Genomic DNA, 27,511 nt, shown 5'->3' with positions numbered 1-27,511 from the left:
GGAGCAGGAGGGCCAAGGGGGCAGCCAGCATGCTGTGGGCTATCATTGTGTTTTTCCCTGGCAGACCTGCTTTGTTTGCCTTGGAATGTGAATCTCGATCTTTGGGGGAGTCTGATGAAAGCTGTGATCTTGATCATCCCTTTCCCACCAAAGGTATGTGGAGATAAAGTGTGGGGTGGGAGGAGAGGCCCCCTGAGGCCCATCCACAGCCCCTCGTAGACAGCGGTTCCTAACGAGTGGCATTCATCCCCAGGCCCACCCCGGAGACTCTGGGTCAGCAAAGGCAGAGGTGGAACTCGGCACTGGTTTGGGGAAAAGCTTCCTGGGTGATTCTGACAACATAGCCCCTGGTTGAGAATGTGGTCCGGGGGCTTCAGGAACCCCGGATGAAGACCTTGGGCTTTCAAGGAGCAAAGGTGTTCTAAGCTAGCAATGAGAACAAGTGAATCCAAGCCAGGAAGGAACCTCAGACAGCCGGAGGTCCCCTTCCTGGTTTGGGATCCCCCAGCCAGCTCTACAAGGCAGTTAGTGACTCAGATACCAGCTCTGGAAGAGCTCTACTGTCTTCCCATCATGCTCAGATTAAAACCCAAGGATCTTAACAAGGTTCACAAAACCTTACGAGGTCCTTCCCTTAAATACAGCAAATATGTGCTCCCACCTCAGGGCCTTTGCACTTGCCATTCCCTTTGCCTGGAAGCCCATGTCCCTTTGCACGCTGTTCCCCCAGAGATCCACACGGATTGATCCCTCACTCCCTGTGGGTCTTTGCCTAATTACCCTCTCTAAATAGCATTCCCTCTTGCTCTGGATCCCCTCCCCAACTTGGGTCTTCTTCACAGCACTTACCCAATTAGATTTATTTACATATATTGTTCATTTTCTGTCACCTGCTTGAGAAGGTAAATCACAGGGGGGCGTATCTGTTCTGTTGCCTTCTGTGTTACCAGCACCTAGAAGAGTGGCTAGCACCTGTCAGGTGCCCAAAAAATATTTGTTGAATGAATGAATCATGTGAATTTGCTCCTCCCTGTTGTCCAACAGGACACAAATGTTGTTTTCCAGGTTCCTCAAAAACTCCTCAGAAACAGAGAGCTGCTGTTTGGATGTATTTTCCCATGTAAATAGTAAGCAAGTAAACACAAAGCAGTTACTTGACACCTACTGTATGGTCAGCCCCCATGGGCTAAAGGGAGGTATACGCAAAGAGTTTCTCTCTTCGAGGTCTTTATGAAGCAGTCAGGGGGGAGCGCTAAGGTCAGAACACCTAGGTGAGCCGCTGCTTGGGACCTTGGACAGGCGTTGTTGCCCCGAGGAGCTGGAGCGGTCAGCGGGGCTTTGTGGAGGTGTGCCCTTTGGGGAACAGGACCCAGGAGGCAACCATGTGGGAACTGGCCTCAGGTCCTGTCAGAGGAAGATGGGGTGAGTGGGCCAGAGCCACCGGCCCCCAACATCATGGCATTCCTCCTCCTCAGTTTCCCTACTCCAGGTGACCTCATACGACCTGGAGACTGGGCCGAACCTCCCAGGACGGTTAGGGTCCAGGTGCTGTGGCCCAGGAATCTGGGAAGAGAACACACTAGGCCTAGATTCAGACATCCCTGGAGTCAGGCCAATTCAAACGGCATGAACTTGGACAAAGTTGAGGAAAACTTGCTGGGCCTCAGTTTCCCCATTTTTAAGGTGAGGCCAAGGACACTTTCCTCCCTGGATTGTTGGGAAGCCCGGAACGTGGGCCTCTGGGCCATGTCAGCAAAGAGAGCCTCTCATTGCAGACTCCCGGGTTCTGGCCACAAGGGTGCATAGGCCAAAGTCTTCTCAAACCTTCTGAGACTGTGTTTCATCACTGTCAGGGGTCCGGGGACCATTTGCAGTCTCCTCCCCCTCCTGCCCTCCTCTTTGTGCCTGCCAGGCTCCTCTCTCTGAACTGGATCTGCATGTGGCCAAGTGGCTCCTTGGGAACTTGGGGGGACTGAAATCAAGGGAACAAGAGTGATCCCAGCCCAGAGGTGGTGGGGGTCAGGGCAGCTGGGTCCGGTGCTTGGGGGAGGAGCTCTGCCTTTCCCCCACCTCCCACTGCCTTCCTCCTCGCTTTCCCAACCTGGAAAAAGAACCCCAGGGCCCTCTAAGTTAGGCCAAGCCAGACACTGGACTTGGAATCTTGCCTTTGCTTCTGGAACAGAGATGCCAAAAGGAGCTGGGGAGGAGGAGTGGAGGGAGGGAAAAACAGGGCTCCCCACATCTGGATTCTAATCCTACCACTGATGTTTTCTAGTCGTGTGACATTGGCCAGGGCACCCCACCTCTCTGAGCCCGGGGTTCCTGTCTGCAAGCTGGAGACCCCAGGCGAGCCTCGGAGCACAGGGCTGCGGTGGGTTCAAATGGGTTGTGTGGCCCGCCCCTGGCTCGGTACCCAGGCTTCACGGGCGCACACTACGTGCACGGGGCCTGGCTGCTCTCGGAGGGCACGGCCCATAGCCCACCTTTCCTTGTCCTCTCACCCCAGCTTCGCTGCTGCTGTGGAGGTGGTGGCCCTGTTTTCCGTGCCAGGAAGGAAAATAAGGGCTTAGTGCCCCCTCTTGGCGAGTCCTGGTTACAGCTGCTGTGGTCGGAGGAGGAGGGCACAGGAGAGGGGCTCCAGCTGTGGCAAGTTGTGGGCGATGAGGGTTTTCCTCTGGGCAAGTCTTCAGTCCACCGTCAACATTCACCTGGTGCCTACAGTTAATTGATTCCCTCAATCCCGCCTCAATTACTGATAAGTTGCCAAGAACATTGAACAAACAATAACCAAGAACCAGCCTCCCCCCGACCCCCGTGCCTTGGAACTATGGCAGAACCTGAGAAGCCTAAGTGCAGAGGGGGAGCCAGACCTTAGACAATTGCATTATGGTACTCATCCATCCATCCACTCCTTTATCCATCCATCCATCCATCCATCCATCCATCCATCCAACCATCCATCCACCCATCCATCCATTCATTCATCCACAAATGTTACTGAGCTTCCCTAAGGGCCAAGCATGGTTCTTTGCATTTGAGAAACATCAGTAAACAAAACAACTGAAGACCTTTGCCTTCACGGAGTTTATGTTTTAGAAGGGGGACTGAAAAGAAACAATGCATATAATGAATAATAACGTATATGGTACGTTTGGAGGGGAAAAGTGCTGTAAAAAATGGCAGGTAGAATGGGGGAGGAGGCACCACGGTGTGGTAAGGGTGGACGCGGCTTGTGAAATGAAGTTGGTGGTCATACTAGGCCGCTGAGAGAAGGTGACATCTGAGCAGGGACAAGGAGGTGAGAGAGTGAGCCAACAGGGTTTTAGGGGCAGGGCAGTGCAGGCCCAGCTGGAGCAAAGGCCCTGAGGCATGCTGCCTGGCTTATGTGCTTTTTACCCTCTGTTTGGGCAAAATGCGTGGGGATATAGGGCATGGGCTCCTCAACCTACCTGGGGAGTCAGGGAGGGAAGATTCCTTGGAGGAGGTGACACGCATGTGTAGACCTGAAGGAGAAGCCGAGGTCTGCCGACCAGGTGAGTCTGTGAAAGGGCTTTCTGATTGCAGGGAACAGTAGGTACAAAGGAGGAATGAGAGGTCATGGTGTTCTGGGAGAGTTAAGGAGGGTCAGTGTTTGGGCTTGTCGCAGGCAGTGGGAGTGGGAGGGGTGTGCAAAGAATGAGATTAGGGAGGTAATCTGTGATTGATGATTCTAGAGTCTGATATGCCACATGAATGAGTTTGGATTGTGATGTTGCAGACTGATGGCTGGAGCTCTGACAGAATCTGGTCAAACCATGCTCACAGTGCTTACTTTTTTTTTTTTTTTTTTTAATTTGATGCACGTAGGGAGGTTATGCCGGCTGCATTTAGCCAATGCCCCCAATCTACCCTTTGCCTTAAGCCAGCTTTGTGCATTTGTTACTGTTGTGTCCCTGAAGATATTTGACTTTATAACCCCTGTAGGGTGAAGGGGAGCCATGGGAGGATCTTGAGCACAGGAAAGATGTGATCAGACTTTTCCACTGGGAGGTGTTCTGGGGCTCCTTGAGGCCAGGGACCTTCTCTTTCATTCTGAGAGTCTCGGGGTCTAACACAGTCTAACACAGGGTCTAACACATGTAGTATGGGTACATAATAAGTACCCGGTGAATTGGTTCTAGTTTTGTGCTTTAATGAATGGGGAGTGAACAGATAAATGACAGAAGGGATGGGCCGTCAGTACAGGCCAGGCTGGGGGATACATGAGGTCCTAACCCTCTGGGATAAGGTGCCCACCCACAGCTCAAACTTCCTCTCACGTGGAGTCCGCTAGGGCAACGTCTCTCCAAGAGTAGTCCATCATCACCTGCCATGCTTGTTTTAGAATGTAGGCTACTATGCCCAATTACAGACCTACCGAGTTGAAATCCCTTGGTGGAGCCCAGGCATCTGTGCATTAGACAAACACCCACTGAAGTTGGAGAAGAGTCACAAGGCAGGGCATTTTCAGACCACAGGCTGCTTTTGGCCTTGTTTCTGTTTGTTGACCCTCAGGGAAAGTGGGACAGAGCTGCCCAGGATGAAAGCGATAAGCCCACACAAAGAGTTATGTGGTAGTTCTACCTACCCTACCATCCTCCCATTTAGCCTTCCCACCACCCTCCATGAGGTAGGTTTCATGACCTCCCCCTTTAACCAGGGAATCACTGGAGACCAGCAAGACCTGGCAAGAAGGATGCAGTCAGGTAAGGCTGGGGGGATTGGGACCAATCTTTCTGGCACTCATTCCAGGGTGTCCTTGTCAAGTTGTCCTTCCTGCCCTAGGTTAACCCACTTCACCTTGTTCTCAATCATGGCCTCTCCAGAAGTGGGGAAAGCTAGTAGCTCATTTGTTCTTTAATTGAGATTTGATTGCTCCAGTGGTTCTCAAATGCCGGTAGTATTTGAATCACCTGGCAGCCTTGAGCTATTACAGGGGCCCAGGCAGTAGCTATTCCTAGAGCCTCTTGCTCTTTAGAAGCTCTCCAGGTGGTGCCAATGCCTCCAAAGTTTGAGAACCTTGGCTCCAATGGATGGCCCTTCCATGTTTGGGTGTCGCTGAGCCTTTCTCTGTAGACGCAAAGAAAGGCCCTTTTAGGTAATAGAGAATGCTTGGGGAGATCCCCTTGGGAAGGAAAAGGTGGCTCTTATTATTGCCCTGGAAACCACCTTGTACTTAAAAGCAGAGCATGGGTGCCCAAAGCCGTAAGCAAGCTTAGTGAGAGGCGGAGGGTGGTGGAGAGGTCTCTGAGCCCTGATGATCAAGGGTAGTTTCATCAGGCACAATAGGGATTTTAGACTGGAGAAGAGATGAGTGGAAATAGAGACAAAGGTAAATGTGGGATAGTGGGGACAGGGGAGCCGCGGCATGTGGAGCGGGAGAGGGGCTTTGGGGCTTCAGCTGGGGCTCCTGAGCCCCCTGGTGGGGTAGGGGGCTTCTGGATTCCCACAAGTGAACGCCAAACTTTGAAGGTATGTGCAGCTTTCCAGGAAGAGGCCTTGAGGAGGGATGGTTAAGAGGGCAGTTGGAGCCTGGGGTTAGCAGGCTTGGGGTTAAAGCTCCCCTTTCCCATCCTACTTGTGTGAGTCATCTCCTTCTTTGGGGCCTCTGTTTTCTCATCTGTAAAGTGAGGCTAATGGCGGTACTCTCCTAACAGTCGTTTTGAGGATTAAATCACCCAGACCAGAGCCTGGTTCAAGGCAGTGCTCAAGCAGTGTTAGCTGTCATTGATCATATTGGAGTTTTGGAGGGTCATGTGTCCCCCCAAACAGCTTACACCATTCATACCTATTCTGGATATATTGGGGGGCCTTATTAAATTCAGTGGACTGTAATAAATTATGCCCTTAGTTGGTCCTTCTGAAGGCTGGGACTAATTCTTACTTCCTAGCAGTTAGGATGAAATGCTGCATGGGGCTGGGGCTGGGGCTGCTGGGCAGTTGTTAGGCGCACTCACTAGGTAAGTGACCCGGGGTTGAAAGTACCGGTCTAGTGTTTACTACCAAAGTCTGGTTGGCATATATGTGCAACAGAGGTGTGGCTGTGTTCCCATAAAACTGTATTTACAGAAACATGGGTTGGGCCTCCATTCTATAACTACACTAAATTCTCTTGTAGATCATCTGCCAATTCTCTAGTGTCTTCCAGGCAGAGAGTAGTAATCTGTAGATAGCAGACCTCCAAATTCCCTTGTTCTAACTCTAGTTTCTTTCCTTGCCTAATATTCTCAGCTGAGACCCCTGGTACCATGTTAGATGTTTAACAGTGACAGTGGGTAGCCTTTTCTTTTGTTCAGGATTTCCAACCTTTCAGAGTTTGCCGATTGAATAGGAGGCTGGCTTTTTGGCTGAGATGTGTCTGATGTTAAAGAGGTATCCATTCAGGGCGCCTGGGTGGCTCAGTCGGTTAAGCGTCTGCCTCCGGCTCAGGTCATGATCCCAGGGTCCTGGGATCGAGCCCCGCATCGGGCTCCCTTCTTGGCAGGAAGCCTGCTTCTCCCTCTCCCACTCCCCCTGCTTGTGTTCCCTCTCTCGCTGTGTCTCTCTCTGTCAAATAAATAAATAAAATCTTAAAAAAAAAAAAAGGTATCCATTCATCCTATTGTCTAAGTCAAGAATGGGTGTCTGATTTTGTCAGATGTCTTTTTAGTGTCTATAGATCAAGTGATTTTTATCCCACTAGGATCTATTAACTATAAACTATGAACTTTATCAAATCCGTTATTGTTTAATTATAAAATGTGGGTATATTTCCTTTTCTCTAGAATAGTTTAAATAGCACTGCAATAATGTAGAGTTTCTGATGAGACTGTCTGGGACCGGTACTTTTTTAGGGAATCAGTTCTTTGATAACTTCTATGTAAATTGTTTCGACTTTCTCATCTGGAATTAGGATTAATAAACTACATTTTTAAGCTAAATTGTCAATTTCATCCAGACTTAAACATTTTCTATATGTGCCTTTTTGTGTGTGTGTGTGTGTGAATTGGCTCTTCGTTTTTTTTCTACTATAGATAATTCTGTAAATATGCTCCTGTGTACTTGGCACCTGCCCCCGTATTGGTCTTCCCACTCGATGGGCTAGCATTGGAAACAAGCTTCACTTTGCTATTCATATCCTAACAGTTTTAAGTTAGCTACAGCTGCATTTAAAAAACCCAGTTCCTAAATATAGTAAAATTCCTAAGTGTACAGTTTGAACTATGACAAATGGTTATGGCCATGTAACCACCACCTCATTAAGTTCTAGATCACGTCATCTCCCCAGAAAGTTCCCTGCACCCCATTATAGTCAGTTTCCCAACTCTCTCCCCGGGCAACCACTGTTCTGATTTTTATCACTCTTGATTACTTTTGCTAGTTCTATAAGTAGAACTGTACAATATGTACTGTGTCTGGTTTCTTTCACTCAGTTGTCTTTGAAGTTTTTAAAGGCAAACCTACTTGTGCAGATTAGTAGTATTCTCCACACAACTCCAGTTCCTCTATGGGGAGGAATTGGTACTGCCTAATGAAGTATTGATGCTTTGATGGCTACAGGTTTCTAGGTTGGGAGCTATTTTCTTTCTGTATATTGAAAATAACATTTCATTGTTTCAGGTTTCCCCTGTTGGCTGAAGTCAGCTTCTGGTCTGTTATTCCTTTAAGGGTAATTTTTTTTTTCTTGGCTGCTTTTGAGATGTTTGCTTTTTGTAGATGACATATATATATATACATGTATTATCCTAAATATATATGTATGTACATATATGTATGTATATATGTAGATTTCTTTATTCTAATTTGCATTGGTTGGGCTTCTTGAATCCATGCTTTGGTGTCTGATTATTTGGCACTGATAAAACATCTTATTCAGATTGATTCTGCTCCATTTTTCTCTTCCTTTGGGACTCCAGATGAATATGTATATGTATATTTTAGATTTTCTCATATCTTCTCTTAACTTTCTTTTGTGTCTTCATGTCACATTCTAGAAAGTTTCTTCAGCCTCTTCTTCTGGGTCACTAATTTTCTCTTTACGTTTATCTAATATGAGAATAAACCCTTCCAGTGAGGATTTTCACTTTTGGTCATTGCATTTTACCCTCTAGAATGGATTATCAAAAGGACAGATTTGAAAGAAAACAATTTCCAATCTGCCAATTTTCAGACTTGGGTTTTTATCTCCTTGAACAGAAAAGTGATTATTTTACAGTCTACCATTAGTAGCTGGAGTCTAGTTAGTCTTTCTGTTGTCTGCACTGGTCTTACCTCATGCTCTTTGTTCATGTGTTTGGATTTTGTGTTTTGGACACTGTATTTGAAAAGTGATCCTCTGAGAAATGCAAGTCTAAGGTAACCACATCCAGAGTATTTATTAGCTTCTGCCCGGGGAATTTGAGTCACGAACAATAGAGGAGGACAAAGTTGTTGGATGAAGTTAATCCAACTCCAGAAATTGAGATCTCCTGGGCGTTGTGACATGAAGCCCAGCTGCTGTCCATTCAAGGACTGGTTTTCAGCCAACTTACGCTTGTTCCCAGAAGTTCTGGACTCAAGTGGGAGGTCTGAGGTTTAAAATCCTGGCTCTCCTGTGGGACCATGGAAGTGACTCATCTTCATTAATCTTCAGTTTTCTCACCTTGAATTGAGGCATCTTCCTATCTAACATATGGAGAAACTGATGCCCAGACAGGAAGATAATTCTTGCAACATGCTACAATTGGTGAGTAGGAACTCTAAAATATAACCTAAGCTCTTCAAGCCTGCTTTTACCTGAGATTTCAGTTTTGCAACTTGTGTTGAGGGGTCTCTCTTCCCAACACCTTGCTTCCCAAGCACATAGAGGAGACTCTGCAATCCTTATCCTACTTACCATAATAAGAAGGAAATATCTGAATTAGGTCAGAGGACTGGGACACCAGGGGAGGCTGGTACATGGCAGAGGGAGGGAAGGTTGGAGGGCAAGACAGAGCTACAAGAGCTTGTAGGGTACTAGGAAAATTGACATAAAAAATTTCCTGCTGTAAAGGGTATACCCATGTACTGGCATTGCAAACAAACAGGAGACCAGCTTGTTCCCAGCTCATTTCCTGTGTTCACTCCTTCTCAGCTTCTACTATTTGCCAGCCTTTTCAGAGGGCTATTGCTGTCTGCTGAGCTGGCTCTGAGACACTGCTTCTAGCTGTTCTAGAAGGTCCCTGAGTGTGACTTAACAGGTAGATGGTTGGAAGCTGGGGAATACTGAAACCAAAGGTACGTACAAGAGGACTTGAGGAAAGGGTTGGTATACCCCAGTACAATTTAGGGACATTATTGCCTTTGTGGGCCAACGTCTTTCACAATAGACTTTTCCTATAGCAAAGACAAGTCTTGGCAGAGGCCTAACTGCCAGGTTTCCTCCTGGCCTTGCCACATACTTCCTTTTTTTTTTTTTTTTAAAGATTTTATTTATTTATTTGACAGAGAGAGACACAGCGAGAGAGGGAACACAAGCAGGGGGAGTGGGAGAGGGAGAAGCAGGCTTCCCGCCGAACAGGGAGCCCGATGCGGGGCTCGATCCCAGGACCCTGGGATCATGACCTGAGCCAAAGGCAGACGCTTAACTCAGGCAGACTGAGCCCCCCAGGCGCCCCAACACATACTTCCTTCCTTATTAGAAAATACATTCTGCCAAGAAAATACACTTCTTTCAGGTACTTGCCTTGGCACCTATTTGTTGTTCCATAAGCCTGTCTGAGAGGTCCTCATTCTATCTGCTGTAAGCAGTCTTTCTCCTCCAATGGCTTGTTGGGCCGCACTGGCCTCCGGTTTCCCTACATGATCCTGATTGCTATTTTCTTTGGTCCTAGAGTCCCTGGCTGAGAGCTGGGTAGATGGGGCAGAATCGTGGAACTTTGGTAACATCAAGGACTTCCAGGGCAAGGAGTCCAGCAGTGCCCCTAATTACTGCTTAAATTCTGGGGCCATGTGCTGGTCCAGTGGATACTATGGAGCTGTGACATCTTTGATTTTGTTATTAAATTGACACAAGACAAGACCTTTAATATGTGAGAACCCAGCTCTGGAAGAAAGCAGACCCGCCCCCCCCCATCGATAACTTCTTGCCCATTGAAAAGAGATCTTGTCCACCATTGTGACCTTCCCACCAGCACTCCCCAGGACCAACAGAGATGATAGGCACCACTTTTTGAAAGGCAAAACCACAGGAATCTCTCTTGACCCTTAACTACCCCTCTATGCGATCCAAGTATAGATCCCTCTTGACTTATGAGGGGGTTATGTAATGATAAACCCATTACAAGTTGAGAATGCATTTAATTAATACACCTAAACTAATGAACATCTTAGTTTAGCCTAACCTACCTTAAATATGCTTAGAACACTCACATGAACCTACACCTGGGCAAAATCCTCTAACAGTCTACTTTATAATGAAGTGTTGAATATCTCCTGTAAATTATTGAATACTGTACTGAAGGTGAAAAACAGAAGGGTGGTTGGGTCCGGGATAGTTGTAAGATGGTTGTTGACCTTCGTGATTGTGGGGCTGACTGGGAGTTGCAGCTCACTACCAGTGCCCGGCATCATGAGACAGGATCCTCCCACATATCCCTGGCCCAGGGATTCAAATTCAAAATTCCAAGTACAGGGGCGCCTGGGGGGCTCAGTTGTTAAGCGTCTGCCTTCGGCTCAGGTCATGATCCCAGGGTCCTGGGATTGAGCCACTGCTCGATCCCTGTCCTAAAAGCCCGAACGTCGGGTTCCTTGCTCCGCGGGAAGCCTGCTTCTCCCTCTCCCACTCTCCCTGCTTGTGTTCCCTCTCTCGCTGTGTCTCTCTCTGTCAAATAAATAAATAAAATCTTTAAAAAAACAGAAGCAAAATTCCAAGTACAGTGTCTACTGAATGCATATCATTTTTGCACCATTGTAAAGTTAGAAAAAAAATCATAAGTTGAACCATCCTAAATTGGGGGGATGTCTGTATCCGGAAGGACAGCATGACCTACCTACCTGCAGAGTGGAGAGCCCCATTAAAATGACCTTCCTACTTTTAAGGGAGGGAGTTTGGGCCACAACAAAGCTTTTGCTTGTGGAACAAAGGGTTAGCCTAGGCATGAGGGCTTATGTTTGTTCCATTTCTTTCTAAACAGTATGCATGTTCCTAATTCTGGTGAGTGAAGTTCTTTGTATCAGTGTTGATGAGAGGTTGGCACCCTAAGTCAAGACTTGGTACGACTTTGTCCTGTGGCTGCATCTGGTCATTGCTCCATCTTCTATAGCCAAGTCCTCAGTTAGGGCTCCTGTCTTCATGGACTCGGCAATATCCCCGTGGTTGTGCCTCTCCTACTAGTTAGCTAGGTGCTGGGCACTGTGCTAACGATATCGTGATGAAGGCTGCCCTGGGGAGACCCTGAACAAGGAACTGTATTAAGTGTCATTCAGCGGAAGTACTAGTTGCTCTGGGAATATCACAAGCTGACTGAACATGGTCGGAAGAGGTTGGGCAGAGTGTCCAGTATTTGGGTTCACTGAGGCTTTAAAAAGGTGTTTCTTAGGTCCTACCCATCATTTTGACTTCTCTTCAGAGGAAAGGGTGGTTTGAATGTTAGAAGTTCTCAAAGCAGAGTCTCAGGAACTCATTAGAACCAAAAATTCCCAGCCCCCACCTACTGAATGAAAGTCTGGCAATGAGGCCTCGCCATCCCTGTCCTAAGTCCTCCAGGTGATGCTGGTGAAGTCTGAAGTTCAAGAACCATGTATCACGCCCATGGTTACTAGTGATGAATGTCTAAGGTGGCCGTCCCAGTGAGCAGGTTGAAGGCATTTATAAGGAAGGGACACAAGGGAGGAGTGGAAGGACCGAGCTTTGAATATCTGGTACGGCCAACTTAGGAAAAAGAGAGAAAAAGAAGGGCTGATTCTAGGATAAGGGATGGCAGACTTTTTCCATACAAGGCCAGATGATGAATATTTCAGACATTGTGAGCCATATGGTCTGTGTCCCAGCTGTTCCACTCTGCCATTGTGACGTAGAAGCAGCCAGAGGTGATACATAAACCAACAAATGTGACCGCGTTCCCATAAAGCTATTTACAAAGAGGTAGCTGGATTTGGCCCTTGGGCAGTAGTTTACTAACCTCTGTTCTAGCAGAATAATTTACTGAGGCTTTTTATTTTCTGGGTGTCCAGGTGTTTGGGTCTCTCCATCTCTCTCTCTCTCTCTCCAGCTCTCTCTCTCTCTGTCTTCAAAATCCCTTTTTCTTAGAACCCGTAAAGCAGGAATTGCTCTAATTGAGGCACAGGGTGGAGCCCCCAGAGCCTACCTGTTCAGTTTCCCCTTTTTCTCAAAGTGGGTCCTAACGCTTTTTCTCAGGACACATTTTAATGTCATTGAAGTACAGTGCTCCAGTGTCTGGGCTTGGGGCCACTTAAGCATTGCCGTTGAATGAGTCGGTAATTCTTCCTGAACCAACATGGGCCTGTACCCCATGCGTGGAAGTAGGAGGAGGCAGTGAGGAGCCGGAGATCAGGCCTGAGCCTGAGGGTCGAGGAGAGTCTCCTTTGCTGCAGTGCATGGTCTCCCTCTCTATCTGCAGGTTCCAGCCAGCCTGCTGAGGCCGAGACAAAGGCCCAGAGCATGAGTCACCAATCAGACACCCTCCATCTGCCCTGTGGTCAGATGAGGGGTCAGGGCCTCGGAAGCCAGGGCACCCGCACCCAGCCCATGGAGATGATGCACTTGCAGCAGACCATCGAGAAGCATATCATGCAGTTGGCCACCAGGCACCAGCAGCAGGATCTGGTGCTGGGGGACCAAAGGCATCATCAGGCCACCGGGGAGCAGGAAGCCCTCCTGGGCAACTTAATGTCCCAGTTGGTCAATCTCCTACAGTCTGGGGCCCCGGGTGGCCTGGGGCTCCAACCGTCTTACCCTCCCCTGGATGTGAGGGGGGATGTCGGAGGTGGGCAGGGGGCCCAATCAGCTGGGCAGCCTGACCAGCCAGTTCACCAACTGAAGGATCCCGAAGCGACATTTGTCAGCCAGCACCTGTCTAACCGTGGGATCGAAATCTCTGCGTCATACCAGGCCAGCTTCCAGGACTACGAGATGTACCAAGGAGACAAATACCATGAGGACAAGAACCCCTTGGTGAGGATGGGGGTTGCGGAGAGACACCTCCTCGAGGGCCCCGATCACTAGGATTTACTGAGTCCTGTGCCAAGTACTGGGCTCTCTCTCACTCTTCCTAGTTCCATGAAGTAGACACTATTGTCATCTTAGAGATAAGGGAATGCGCACAGGAGCAAGGTGACAATGCCAAGAAAGTTAAGAGCGGTGTCTGGGTCCTTCCCGCCCCCCTCTTCCGCATGCTTTCCCTCAGTCCCTGCTCTTGCCCACTAGGTCACAGTGGTCACAGTGCTAAGCAAACCCACCCTCATGGAACTGAGTCTAGTTGCTGAATATTGTCTGGCACTGGGGAAAGGAACATTGATAATAACAACCTGAGAGAAGTAAAGGGAGGCCTGATTGGGTGGTCTGAGGTGTCTTAAAGGCTGAATCAGCCAACCATGTGGTAGGGGCGGTAGGGGGTGGGAGGGGGGTCTTCCAGGTAGGAGGAACTGCAGGTGTGAAAGCTTTAAAGTGGGAAGGGCTTGGAGTGATGGGAAAATGAGGCTCCTGAGGCTAGATTGGGGAACATGAGTGACGTGACAAGAGTTGTGAGGTGTTAGGATGGTGAGGTTAGGATAGGGAGCCAGTGAGAGGCTCCCAGCAGGAGCCGTTCACAACACTCTCTAGCCAGAAGGTGGAGGACAGCCCGAATCCTACCTTCTTTTCTGTTTCTAGCTAAGTGATATGTGGTCAATGGTCATCAGCTTTTTCTGGGGACCAACTGAGTCCTGCATCTCCACTGGACTCTGAAGAACTATATCTCCTCCAGTAACTCGAAGGGGCCTCATATTGATATGGAAGTAGCAGAGATGGGCATGAGGCAGGCCCTGGGGCCAGGCAGATGGCGTTCTGCCCGTCCCTGAGGTCATGTGGCTAGTGGGGCAGTCCACATTTCGGAGCCTCCCTCTCTTAAAGTGAGGATCATAATAGAACCTTTTTCTCAGGAGTTATGAGAAGTAAGGCCACTGCATGAGGCACTGAGTCTAGGGCCTGGCACATAGTAAGAACTCAGTGCCTGCTCTCAGGGATAGAAGTACTGGGTAGCTCTAAAGGGGGAAATTGCAAGCTGTACGATTTTTGAATCTATGGCAACTTTTCTAACACTTGAAGCTGTTAGACATGGAGTGAACTGCCTCGTGGGGTAGTGAGATTTCCATTTGAAATAATCTAAGATGAGTCCTTACTGGAATGTTTAAGGAGGTCCCTAGAGGGCAGGGCAAGTGGACTGATCGATTCCTTCCATCTCCAGGGCTTCGTTAACCTTGACATCAGTGAGAATAAGCTCTGCCTTGATCTGAAGACTGAAAGGGTAAGCCAAGTCTTGGGCCATGCTGGGACCCACCATCAGGTCCAGTCCCCCTAGACTGTTTCTTAGCATGTGGTAGATACAGGAATGGGACTTAGGAGTTTAGGGAAGGGAGTGGGGAAACAGCTTCTTGAATAACACCTCTGACCTCCTGGCTTGCTGTGTTTAGGGGTGTGCTCTGGATGGGTATATGGTGGGTAGGCTGCCAAGGGAGACTCTGGCCCAAGTGTAGGGTTGTGGAGGTCATCCAACACTCCTCAGTGAATTCTCTTTGTGTAACCTATGACAAGGAGACTGGGGGCTCCATTCATGAAGGGGCATGTGGCATGTTTCCCTATTCTTCTTCCATAAGGCCCTGGGTTGTAGGGCAAACACCCATACGCATCCTAGCAGTAGGATGAGGCAGGTTGGTCTTCCCTGGTCTGGCTGTCCTCATGCTCTGTTTGTCAACAGTTGAGTCAGAGTGATATGAACTTCATTGAGGATGTCCTGCTGCAGTATCCTGATTGGTCAGGGCAACCATTGTAAGTAATTTCTAGATCTAAAGTCTCGTGGCCCCCAGACACCTATTCTCAGGGAGGGAAGGACCCCTGGCACCAGATTCTTGGTTGGCTACCTCCCTATTTCTCTGGGTAACAACTTCCAGAAAATGTCTAGAGTGAAACCACCTCAGGAGGGAGCCTGGTGTAGTAGAAATAGCACCTCCCTGTATTCAGAAGGCCTGAGTTCTAGTCCAAACTCTCACACCTATTGTCTGCATCACCTGGAGAGTTGATGGCGTCAGCCAGTAGCCCTGTGACATGAGGTTGGATGCCTTGCTCTTTGGAAACGACCGTAGGCTAGACCTTGAATAAGGAAAGGTCCCTGGGCCTGGGCACCACACAGTCTCTCTGGGTCTACCCACAGCCTGCGGGAAGAGGTGGCCTGGTTCCTGACCTACTACTGCAAGGTACCTGCTCAGCTCGATCCAGAAAATATGAGTCCATTTCCAAGCCTCACTGCCACCCTGGTAGAGGACTGTATTCTTGGGGGACTCGCTGCATTTTCTAGAACCAGCAGAGACCCTAGGGCCAGGGCAGAGCCAAGGCCAATGGGTCACAGAAGAGGAGGTTCCTGGTGCCTGTCCCTCCTAGGGGGAGGGAGACAAAGGGGCTAGACCTTCTTACATGGGGATTGGTTTTTGACTTCTGCCTTCTGTGCATCTTCAGGTAGTTGTTCTAAATGGCTGCTCCTCTGTATTCTCCACACTGGCCATGGTTCTGTGTGATCCAGGTGGTAAGTCAGTGGGCTCTGCTTTCCCTCAGGAAAAGAGCAGCTCGTGGGCACTGGTCCTTAGGGAAGAAGAATATCTTGACTCAGAGGCCTTTCCCCTAAAGTGCTGGAACTTCTACCCTGATTAGAACATCTTCGTACTATTTCCATAGGAGTGACAGATTTGGGTCCCCATTTAATATGGAAGGAAAACATGGGACAGTCCTCAAGGAGGTATGCCTCAGAAAGAGTGACAATTGGAGCCAACTCATTATATTATTAGCTGGGCTTCTGGACTCAACATCAGTACAGAGAGCCCTGGTAAATTAGCTTAGAGCAGTTAGATTTCCTAACTCCTGTATCCCCCTCTGCCCACCCCCCAAAGGCAAATTAGTTCTAGATCAAATAAGGCCAAGGGATCTGTTCTCAGTCTCCCTCCTAACAACACCCAAACAAGAGTCTCCGGTCTTAATGAGCTCTTGCTGCGTAGAAGGAAGTTACCCAGATGGCCAGTTTCACTCAGAGGAGTAGTTGCTTGGTTGACTCATCCGTGAGGCCAAAGGAAGGGGAAGGAAAGAACCCAGGAGCTCACCAGGTGCAGGTAGCCTGGGCCATGCAGAGAGATGAGTGCCCTCTCTTGGCACAGACCTCAGCTTCTAATGTTTGGACAGGAGCTGGTGAGACCTGCTGGATGACTAGCGCTCTACCCGCTAGCAAGCCCGTTTGGGTTTGTAACCTCAATTCGGAGCCATTCCTAGCAATATTCTTCCCCTTCTCTAGTGTTTCCCCACATAACATTTATAAGAATGTAACTTTTATAGAGCCTGAGGCCAAAAATTAAGCCCCAAGTAGGAGGGATTGCCAAACTAACCTTCTCTGTCTGTAGTGTTGCTACTTGTCTGTGGGGGGGCACGGCTGGCAGGTTCCGACTGAGATGCCCCCCCCCCGACTGACAGTGTTGTCTCCCTGTGCTTCCAGAGGCCTTGCTGACCCCCACCCCCTTCTATGGCGGCTTCGTCTTTAGTTCCCACCTGTATTCGAAAGTTGAGCTGATTCTCATCCACCTGGACAGTGAGGTCAGAATGGGGCCCCTTCCCCCCCAGACAATGGACCGTCCTAAGGGCATTTGGAAGGGGTAGGGGACCTCGCTCTCCTCCCATATAAGTGACCCATATAAGTGGGGGAGGATGGGGAAATTAGGGCAAGGAGGGGCGTGTGGGACTGCAGGCCTGGGTGTGAGGTGTTGGGCGATGTGTAGAGGAGCGAGGGACCAGGGCTTAGAAGCTTAGTAGGCGGTGCTCAGGCAGCGTGTTTGCCTCCAGAGCAGGGACGCGAACCCCCGCCCGTTGGAGCTCACTGTGGACAAGCTAGAGCAAGCTCTGCTTGAGGCGACGCTTACAGTAAGGAGGGACCCATGTCTTCAGGGTGGGTGCTGCTGCCCCTGAGAGGGGCTGGGTCCGGAGATCCGGGACAGTGTTCTCACCAAGGTGTTGTGGGCTCCTTTGAAAGGGGCTGTGTCCCAGGGGCGTGTCCCCCTAGGAGCCCTGAGCCCCTGTCTCTGGGGGCAGCCCCCAGAGCTCCTCCTTGCTCCCCCTCTGTGGGTGCTAAGAGAGCTGAGTGTTCCAGATCCTACCTAAGTTGCTGAGACCCCAACTAAAGGCCTCGGGGGTAGAGGGGATGTGTCCAAAACTGGGTATCCTGACTTGACCTTTGGCTGAACTTGAGGTAGACGTGAGGGACCTATTATGTTCACCTCAGTGATGTTTTGGGGGTGTTTTGTTTAATTTGGGGTTTTTTTTTTTTTTTTTTTTTTTTAGGGGAAAATGGTCAGAGGTCTCGTGCTAATCAACCCTCAGAATCCTCTGGGGGATGTCTACTCCTGAGATTCACTGAAAGAATACTTGGAATTTGCCAAGACGTAGGTGTTTCACCCCTTGAGACTACACGAAGTCCCTGAACAAGGTTCCTAGAAGTCAGAACCAGATGTCATTTACCCCAGTATTTTTACTGCATAGTATACTTTGCAAAACTATGTACAACTCACTGAAATTGAAGTAAAAAAAATGCACCCACATGCTTCAACTGAACGTTTTTTGCCATTTTGCCTTTTTTTTTTTTTTTTTGGCCCAGGTACAGACACCTACATAACAATTGTGATCTGGCTTTTTTGCTTTTCCTCTTCTTGTCATGTAACCACTTTCTCCCAGCATCCGTTTCCCAACTCCTTGGCCTGAGGTACCGAGGCAGCCAAATTCTCAGACTTTGTGGGGTGAAGATGTGTTGCCAGAGAACCCTTATGTCCCACTCCCACGGACATGTTAACATCAGTTATCTCTGGAGTCTTGAAATAGCCCTATTCAATAGGGGGTGCTAACCTCCCCATTTTCTAGAAGAATCACACTTATCCAAATTTGATAACTCTAATCCAGACCAATTCATGGCAGAGCATGAGGACAGCACTGCTTCAGAGGGCTGTTGGGAGAAAAAACAACCTGCATTAACACTTAGCCCACTTAATGCCACTATTCAATCTGGACCCTGGGTGGGAGCTCCTGCCTGTACCAGATATAAAACTCTTTGGGACACGCAGCCCTCCCCATTGCATTGGTCTCTGCTTGACGGCTGAAGGGTTAGATGTTCTGTTGAGTGTCTTTGGGTCCTATTCCTTCCTACCCCCGAGCCAGGTCTAAGGTGTATGCCCCTTCTGCCTTACCATGCCCCTTGGAAGGGTTGGATGGGCTGCCAGAGCAGTAAGAGTATCTGAACTGTATCCAGAGAAGCCCAAGAAAGAAAGGGAGTTGAGATGAGAGAGAACCTAGATAATATTCTCCCTCTTTTGCCCAACTTGCAGGTACAACCTACATGTGATTATAGATGAGATTTACATGCTGTCTGTGTTTGATGAATCCATCACATTCCACAGCATTCTGAGCATGGAAAGGTGAGTTTGTTGGCCTCAATTGGAGTTTGGAATGCAAGCCATGAGGTTCCTGCTTTTGCAGGGTGTATTCATGGGCCATAAACTTAATTGGCTACGTGCTAGGAACTGGGGCCAAGTGCCACTGGGAGTGTGAAAATGAGCAAAGCATCCTCTTTCCTCCCACGTGTCTTTTTGCAATGCTGTTTTGTACATGAGATAACTTGAAGGCAAGGTAGAAAGTGCACTGTCCCACGTCTACATAGAGCCCCACAGAAGGTCAGGGTAGGAACTTCTTTATAAGTAGTGCATAGGGAAAGAAGAGAAATAGGGCAGAACTTTCTTAAGGGTAGCATGTGGCCCTAAGATACGATCCCAGCAGCCAAAGCAAGGCAAGGCCATGCCGGGCAGAAGGAACAGCTTTATCTGAAGTGGGGCAGTTAGAAATAGGTGAGCATATTTTAGAAACGGTGGGTGGCCCACATGTGTGAAGAGCTGATTGCCAAGAAGGTGGCTTTGGACCAGCTGCAGGAAGGCTCTGAGCCAGGCTGAGGGGCCTGGGCTTCATTCGGTGGGCACTCGGGAGCTGTCCCATCTAGTTCCCCAAGGATACCTTTTGCTGACTCCCTGGCTGTTAACTGGGGCAACTGTTTCTTGAACTTTGGGCCCCATAGGCTCTTATGTCTAGGAATGACCTCAAGTCTGTTTTCCTCTCTTGCCCTCGTTGACCCCAAGTTTTCATCCTTTCAATATGTCTTTATACCCTTGATTGTACTGTCTCCTCTCCAGTTTGCCTGACCCCAACAGGACCCATGTGATCTGGGGCACCAGTAAGGTAAGCCCCAGCTTCCTGTATTTGGGTAGGAAAGGAAAGGGGGCCAGGAGGCGGGCAAATTGGGTATTCCTCCCTCTACTTCCTTTCCTCTAGGATTACGGCATCTCTGGCTTCCGCTTTGGTGTTCTTTACACGCACAACAAGGAGGTGGCCTCTGCCGTGAGCTCTTTTGGCTATCTCCACAGTGTCTCTGGCATCACCCAGTACAAACTGTGCCGGCTGCTTCGGGACTGAGGTAGGCAGCGAGTCCCATCCCGGGCTGGGATCGTGGCTAGGCCTCATGGCCATGGGGGAGTCCCTGGGTCTGCTTGGGCCCCTGACATACCTCTAATCCACTGAGACCCTGTTTGTGGTCTTGGGTTTAATGGAGGCAGGACAGGAAGTTTGAAGGCAGGCAGGCTGTAGCTCAGCTCGCGCAGTAGGCAGAGACAAGACGAAGCTGCTGGCCTGAAACACAGATGGGCTTTCATGTTCGGGAACTCGTGCTGTGCCTGGAAAGGCAAATTGTTCTCTAAGGCTTGAAAGACAGAAACCAGTCTCTATGCAAAGGTCAGTTTTCCCTCCCCAATGCCCGGCTTGCTGTAGGCAAAGATGACCCAAAAATGCCATGACTCCTTGAATAGGACTTGACTTCATCTTCCAAGGTGGCCGAAGGAGAGCTGCCATTTGGGCAAGTGGGTGTGGCTAGATCTATGGCACCTGCATTCAGTTTCCTCCATGGGTCACAAGTGAATCCTGGCTTTAGAGGAGACCTCCCCCAACCCCCTCTATTTAAGGCTATCACCCAAACTTAGATAAGGCCCCCCCCTTCTTTAATTCCCTATAACAGGGCAGATGCCAGGCTGGAGGATTTAAATTGAAAGCTGGGATATAATGATACAAATTAATGTAATTTGATAATCTGGTTTAGAAACAATTTGCTTTCAGCTTTGGCAGGGGGAAAGGGGTCGATAGGAGAAATCCAACCAGATGGCTCCGTGCATGGTGCCAGGCCCTCTGATATGTGGCAGAAACCAGGTTCTTAGCCCTTTGGACACGAGTTCTCCACCTTGGACACATGGGAATTATCTGGGGAGCTTAATGCTGATACATGGGCTCTATCCCCAAAGATTCTGGTTTAGATGATCTGGAGGTATAACCTGGGCATCGGGACTTTTAAAAAGCTCCCCAAGTGGTTCTAATGTGCTGCCAGTGCTAAGAACACCTGGGCTAAGGGCCTCCCCAAGCATATCTAGGTTTCTCGAAGTCCACTATGTGAGGCTCTGAGTATCTGCCCAGTTGGCAACAGCAGCATCTGTCCCACTTTGGGGGCACCCCGACTCTTTGTATCAGAACATTCCTACTGGACTATTGAGAAGGTGTGCTGGGTATGGCTACCGTCAGCGCAGATATAACACAGAGCCCGGCTTGGATAGAAAGAGCTGGTACAAAGCCCAGGGAGGGAGCCTTTGATAAGCCTGCAGATCTCTGCCACCAGACCCGTGACGGCTATCTTCCCCCGACCCGTCCAGAGTGAATTGACGGAGTGTACCTGCCCACTTACCACTCCCAGCTGCAGAGAGCTCACAGATATATCACTAAGAAGTTGAAGGCATTGGGGATCCTTTTCTCAACCGTGGCTCTGGCCTCTACGTCTGGATCAACTTGAAAGTGGTGAGCTCTGGGAATGAGGTGTGGTATTCTTGGGCAGCCCTGCCTGATGTGTCTTTGGCTCAGCCCTGTCCTTCGGCCTTCCCTAGTACCTGGATCCGTGCACCTTTGAAGAAGAGCTGCTGCTCTGTCACCGCTTCCTGGATAACAAGCTGATCTTGTCCCGAGGCAAGACCTACATGTGTAAGGAGGCTGGCTGGTTCCGCATGGTCTTTGCGGATAGGCCCCTCCAACTAAAACAAGGTGAGTGGTCCCGACCTCCCGATCCTGGCCTCCTTCAAAGATGCCCTGTCAACTCCTCTATCGCCCAGTTCCTGGATCTTCTCTTGTTTTTGGCCTTCAGCAGCCTGTAGCGCCAGCCCTGCTATGACATCTGTTTCTACCTTCACGTCCTCGAGCTCCTTTGCAAATAGGAACCCATAGATAGGCCCGTGAAGAACACCGCACTCTTTGGGTATCTGTTCTGTGGCTGCCTGGAGCAGGGCATTGGGACTGTGCACTAAGAAGAAGTGGTACACTGCCCTTTGGGGCTAGCGGTACGGCAGGGGAGAGAGGCCGGGAGGGCCGTGGGGGTCCCTATATATTACACTGCGGAGTTCAGAGTCTCCTCTGAAGGTTTTAGAGAATCTGACCTTCATTTTGCCAATTTTCTATTGCGTCTCGCCACGTGCCAGATACTGTTCTCCCTCTGGGAATAGACCTGTTAACAAGAACATTTATGTCACAGAAATACCTTTTGGAGAATGGACTGAGCAAATAGAGGCAGATAGAAAACCTGATGAGGCCAAGGCCATGAGCCAGGTTACAGGATTTGATATGAGAGCTGAAGGTGTCCAGCAGGCAGATGCTGGGATAGTGAAGCTTCATGAGAGCAGGTAGACTTGGAAATCCATCCCAAAGAAGGGAGGACTGAACGTCAGCATCCCTGAGAGAGGGGCTCTGTGGTGGTCTGCCAGGCTCTGGGGATGTCTAGGGCCCACCCACAAACCCACTAAATCTTCATTTCTCTGTCCGTGTTTGGACCCTCTAGCCATATATTGGTTCTACCAGGTGCTGGAGGAGCAGAAGAGGGATCTGAGAGTGAAGCAACTGGAGAGTGCACAGAGAGAGTGAGTGGTCTGCTTCCCACCCAGTGGCTGCAGCCAGTCACATGCTCAGGGACTCCCTGACATCAGCCTCTGGGCCAGAAGCCTGGGGTTTGGGCCTGGTGTTGTGACTGAACCAACAGTGGGCCCCTCTGGGAATGGGCTCCTCTGACCCAGTCATCAACCTTCTCCAGCTGAGCATCTGTCGCTTTGGAAGCTTTGCATCTTTTTAGTCTTTGCTAGCCATGTATGTGTACATGAAATGTTTTTATGGGGGTTGGGGTGGGGGCTTGCTGGGTCCCGATTTTATGGTTTTATTTTTGTAGTCCGCATCTAATAAATTTCATATATTTCATATAAATTTCATATAACTTAAATTCTAGGCTTATTTTCTTTTTTACACTCTTTGTATCACCTCTGGGAGATTTTTTTGGGGGGGTGGGGGTTTCTTTTAAATTCTAAGGCAAATTGTATGTGAAGAATACTGTCCAGGGAAGGTGAAAAAGGAAGGAAAAAAGTGATCCCTAATTGACAAAGCACATTCTAGATGTCAGGATCCTATGGGACATCGTATCCCACAAGATCACACCCACCTTGCTCATGTGTGGCTGCAGTGCAGGATAAGGGTGTAATGCCAGATGTTCCTTCTTCCAAACAGGAGTTCTTTGCGCTTTTTCAAAAGGCTTTTATTAATTAAAAAAAATTTTTTTTTAAGTATTTTGAGAGAGAGCGCGAGAGCGCACAAGCTCGGGGAGGGGCAGGGGAAGAGGGAGAAGCAGACTCCCCACCAAGCAGGGAGCATGACATGGGGCTCAATCCCAAGACCCAAGATCATGACCTGAGCTGAAGGCAGATGCTTAACCAACTGAGCCTCCCAGGCGCCCCTCAAAAGGCTTTTAAAATGAATCTCTAGTGATAAACCTGAGGTCTTCCATTTTCATCTCTAGTGTTTGCAGCCATTCAAATCACAACACCTGGGAGTTTCTCTGTAAAGCTCTTGCATATCTGCACTTCAGTCGGAGGACTGAGGCTGTGACGTGGGCCTGGCACAGATGACCACATATTATAGATGACGAAAGAGCTTTTAGCACCAACTGATGGCTTTGGTCAGTCACTTGGCTTTGTGACCATCCTCTCTCTTGGGTCCAGATTTGGTGGTTCTTGTTCTTCAATGACAATCTTTTTCTTTTCTTTTTTAATCAACAAAAGCAGTATTCCAGCAAATCCTGAGTCTTTAGGTTTTTTGTTTTGTTTTGTTTTATACCAGACAGTGTTCGTTAGAAGTTGACTAATAGGGTAACGGACACAGAGCGGGAATTCGCTGGATGAATGAGGGAGCTCATGGGACCAGAGAGAAGATGCAGATGTGAAAGATGAGAGGCAGAGGTGCTCTTGGGATCTCTGTAATGGGGCCTAATAGTCTCATCAGGACACTGCCCTCGGTTGAAAGGGATGGTGCCTTCCATGGAAGGGATAGACTCTTTTGTATTCCATTCCCGTCAAGATTTGAATGGTTGAGTGGAGAAAACTTAATATCTCCCTATCCATGAGCATGGAATCTCCTTCCATTTATTTAGGTCTTTAATTTCACTCAGCAAGGTCTTTGTGGCTTTCAGAGAACACAATTTCGTCCTACACACATCTTGTTTAGTTTATCCGTATACTATGCTTTTCATGTTCTGCTAAAGGTATTGTTAACTTCATTTTCGAATTTTTTTTGCTAGTGTGAAACAATTGATTTTTGTATCTTGTATCTATCAAGAGCTTTGAAGGCTCTTGGCAGAAGGCATGAGAATTCTGGGTCAGAGAATTACTACTCACAACAGTAGGAGGAATCAGAGTATCAGCTTTTGATTCCCCAAGCCCTGATTACTGCAGGGAAAAGTGAGGAGGACCCTCTGATGACTGCACCTGCCGTGGGGTGTCCTGCAGAAGAGCAAACCCAAGCTTAAGGAACAAGATTCTTTTATGGTGAGCAGTAAGCTTGCCTGAACTCTGGCCCCCAAAGGAGACATTATCTTTATTATATTGAGTAATAAACCTACACTTTGCTCTGGAGAGACACACTATTGCTATCATCCAATGCTGTTCACTCTACACATGTGTGTATATATGTGTGTATGTACGTGAGTGTGTATCTCCTTGAAGACAGCCTAGAACAAAGGCAGTCAGTGCCCCTCCTTGTAAGACAGGCAGAAACATGAGAGACCCAGGAAGAATCCTCTCCTGACAGTATCTTGTGAACTTGCTAAACTCATTATTAGCCCTAGTAGCATGGTGGGGGGAGGGGATTTCTTTGAATTTTCAATGTATACAATCATGTTGATTGTGAATAAAGGTGATTTTCCTTCTTCCTTTTTAATATTTCTAATTTTTCTGTTCTAATTGCATTGCCTAGAACCTCCAGTACAATGTTAAATAAAAGTAGTGAGGGAGGACATTCTTGTTCTCAATCTTAGCAGGACTGAGGTCACTCTCGCCTTTTTTTTTTTTTTTTTTAATGAGGGGGGTGGGGAGCCAGAGGGAGAGGGAAAGAGAGCATCTTAAGCAGGCTCCATGCCCAGTGAGTAGCTGATCTCACAACCCTGAGATCATGACCTGAGCTGAAATCAAGAGTCAGACGCCTAACCGACTGAGCCACCCAGGCACCCGACTCTTAAGTACAATGTTACTGTAAGTATTTTTCATACTGCCCTTCACCAGATAAGAGTTCCTTCAGTTCCTAGTTTGCTGAGAGTTTTTCCCATGAATAAGGGTTCAATTTTTGTCATATGTTTTTATTTATACCTCTAGAGAAGATATAATTGTTTTAAGTGTTAGTGTGGTAAATTACACTGAATCTTTTATTATTATTAACATAATGTATTATTTGTTTCAGGGGTACAGGTCTGTGATTCATCAGTCTTACACAATTCTCAGCGCTCACCATAGCACATACCCTCCCCAATGTCCATCACCCAGACACCCCATCCCTCTCACCCCCACCACCCCAGCAACCCTGTTTGTTTCCTGAGATTAAGAGTCTCTAATGGTTTGTCTCCCTCTCTGGTTTCGTCTTGTTTCATTTTTCCCTCCCTCCCCTATGACCCTCTGTCTTGTTTCTCAAATTCCTCATATCAGTGAGATCATATGATATTTGTCTTTCTCTGATTGACTTATTTTGCTTAGCATAATACCCTCTAGTTCCACCGTCATTGCAAATGGCAAGATTTCATTTTTTGATGGCTGCATAATATTCCATTGTATATATATACACCACATCTTCTTTAACCATTCATCTGTTGATGGACATCTACGCTCTTTCCATAGCTTGGCTATTGTGGACATTGCTGCTATAAACATTGGGATGCATGTGCCCCTTCGGATCCCTACATTTGTATCTTTGGGACTTACATTGAATCTTTTAAATGTTAAGCCAATGTCCTATTCCTGCAATAAAGTGCACGGAGGATGCATCCTCCTCGTATATATTGTTGGATTTGGTTTGATATTAAGAATTTTACATTGGGCGGTGGGCTCCCCTCCACCAAAAGAATTTTACATCTGTTTTCATAAGGAGTATTGTGCTATAATTTTCTTTTTAGTAATGCATGGTTGGTTTTGGTATCAGAGTAATACTGACCTCATAAATGTTTTGGAAATCTTTGTTCCTGAATTTTCTGGAAGTTTGTGTCAAGTTAATTTTTTTTTAAATTTTCAAATATTTGGTAAAATTCACCTGTAAAGCCATCTGTACAGGAGTTTTCTTTACGGGAAGGTTTTTACTCATAAATTTAATTTCTGTAACAGATATCAGGCGATTCACATTTTCTATTTCTTGTGTCAGTTTTGGCAACTTGTGTCTTTCAAGAAAATGTGTCCATTTAAGTTCAATTCCTGAGAATGTTAATGTTCCAGACTGACCCTGACCTTCAAGGCCCTATCAAATGCATCCCTATTTCCAAGACTCCACCCTCTCACCAGCTAGCCAGGACTTACCTTTCAGAACTCAGCCATCATTTCCTTAGTGTTTATAGCAATTATATGTGTGTAGGGCTTCCCATGTGGGGCCAATGCATGTATTGGGGTTGGGGGTGAATCTCCCTGCTGCTTGCTTCCATGGCACGGGTAATCTCTTTAACAGTCCTCCCATTTGGGGTGCGTGGATGGCTCAGCCGGTTAAGCGTCTGCCTTCTTTTCTGGTCATGATCCCAGGATCCAGCCCCGTATCAGGCTCCCTGCTCAGGGGGAAGCCTGCCTCTCTCTCACACTCCCCTTGCTGTGTTCCCTCTCTCACTGTCAAATAAATAAATAAAATCTTAAAAAAAAAAATTAGTCCTCCCATTTGTATGTCTGCCTTCCCAATCAACCACAGGCCCACTGTTTGTTTTGCTTATCACCCTATCCCAGCACTTTGCAGAGATCTGGCACAAGACAGGCATTCATTAAGAGTACTTAACCAGAATTACATAGAATATGACTTAAATGGAGAGAACTGGCTTGTTTTACAGAACATCACACAGAGGACCAACAAAGTCATGAGAGCTGCTTAAGGTCACAATGTTCCTGGCAAGGCCAAAGAGAAAAGAACTGGAGTGGTCAGAAGACCCCTAAGTCTTCCCCGCCATACTTGTATTGAAGGATCCTGCTTATTTCATGGGGAAAGGAGACTTTTTCGACTCAAGGCTCTGCGCAGGCTGGGGCCTGGGTAGCCTAACTCACTGCCGAAGCCCCAGAACGTGTAGGGGTCTGTGGCAGAGTTCAACAAATGTCCCATGGAGCGAAAAGAGAATTTCAAATGCCAGTGGAAAAACTCTCCTAGGGGAAAGATGTTTTAAGGATGCCCTCGCTTTAACCAGAAAGGCTTCTCCGTGGGTGCAAGCAGGCATATGTTTGCCAAGTAACCTCCGGCACTCGAACTGCTTCAAACTCGGGAAACTGAGGCCGGGAGGCAGAGGGAGGCGCCCCCACGTGCCAGCCAGGAAGACCAGGGCCCGCAGGCCGACCCTTCGCCGCCGTGGTCTTCTCGGCTTCTGCTGCCGCCGGGAAAGGGGTTGGCACAGGGAAGAGTGGGGGCGGAGGCAGGGATCCGGCACCCGGAGCGGCTGGACCCCCCTCCCCATCCCGCCAGCGCGGGAGTCACGCCGGGGCGTCCAGGAGGCCGGGTCCGGGCAGCGGAAGGGGCCCGGGGCGCACGGTTCCGCCGCGCCGGCGCCCGCCTCCCCAGCGCGGCCCGGGGCTGCGATCCCGCTTTGCCGGGCAGCGAACGGGGCCTCCGGGCGCGCGGGCGGCCCGGCCCCCACTTCCCCGTCCCGGA

The 27,511-nt window shown here is 48.5% G+C and overlaps 1 protein-coding gene across 1 annotated transcript; it reads left to right on the top strand.

Annotated features, from left to right (window-relative positions):
- Positions 1-27,238, top strand: LOC123857215 (probable inactive 1-aminocyclopropane-1-carboxylate synthase-like protein 2). Its single transcript, XM_045893867.3, is given in 17 exon segments — positions 1-153; positions 4,679-4,724; positions 12,597-13,150; positions 14,421-14,480; positions 14,931-15,001; positions 15,384-15,457; positions 15,690-15,752; positions 16,707-16,804; positions 17,051-17,128; positions 17,546-17,646; positions 18,580-18,669; positions 19,435-19,480; positions 19,574-19,715; positions 20,992-21,078; positions 21,081-21,133; positions 21,220-21,373; positions 22,161-27,238. Coding segments are annotated over 17 exon segments (1,839 nt in total). The 5' UTR covers positions 1-114; the 3' UTR covers positions 22,244-27,238.
- The last annotated feature ends 273 nt before the right edge of the window (positions 27,239-27,511 follow it).

Source organism: Mirounga angustirostris, unplaced genomic scaffold (assembly GCF_029215605.1).
Source record: "Mirounga angustirostris isolate CCGP_5_RB_7025 unplaced genomic scaffold, mMirAng1.0.hap1 SCAF_13, whole genome shotgun sequence".
Taxonomy (NCBI): Eukaryota; Metazoa; Chordata; class Mammalia; order Carnivora; family Phocidae; genus Mirounga; species Mirounga angustirostris.
The sequence above is the reverse complement of the archived record's forward strand: the minus strand, read 5'-3'. Positions and strand labels throughout refer to the sequence as shown.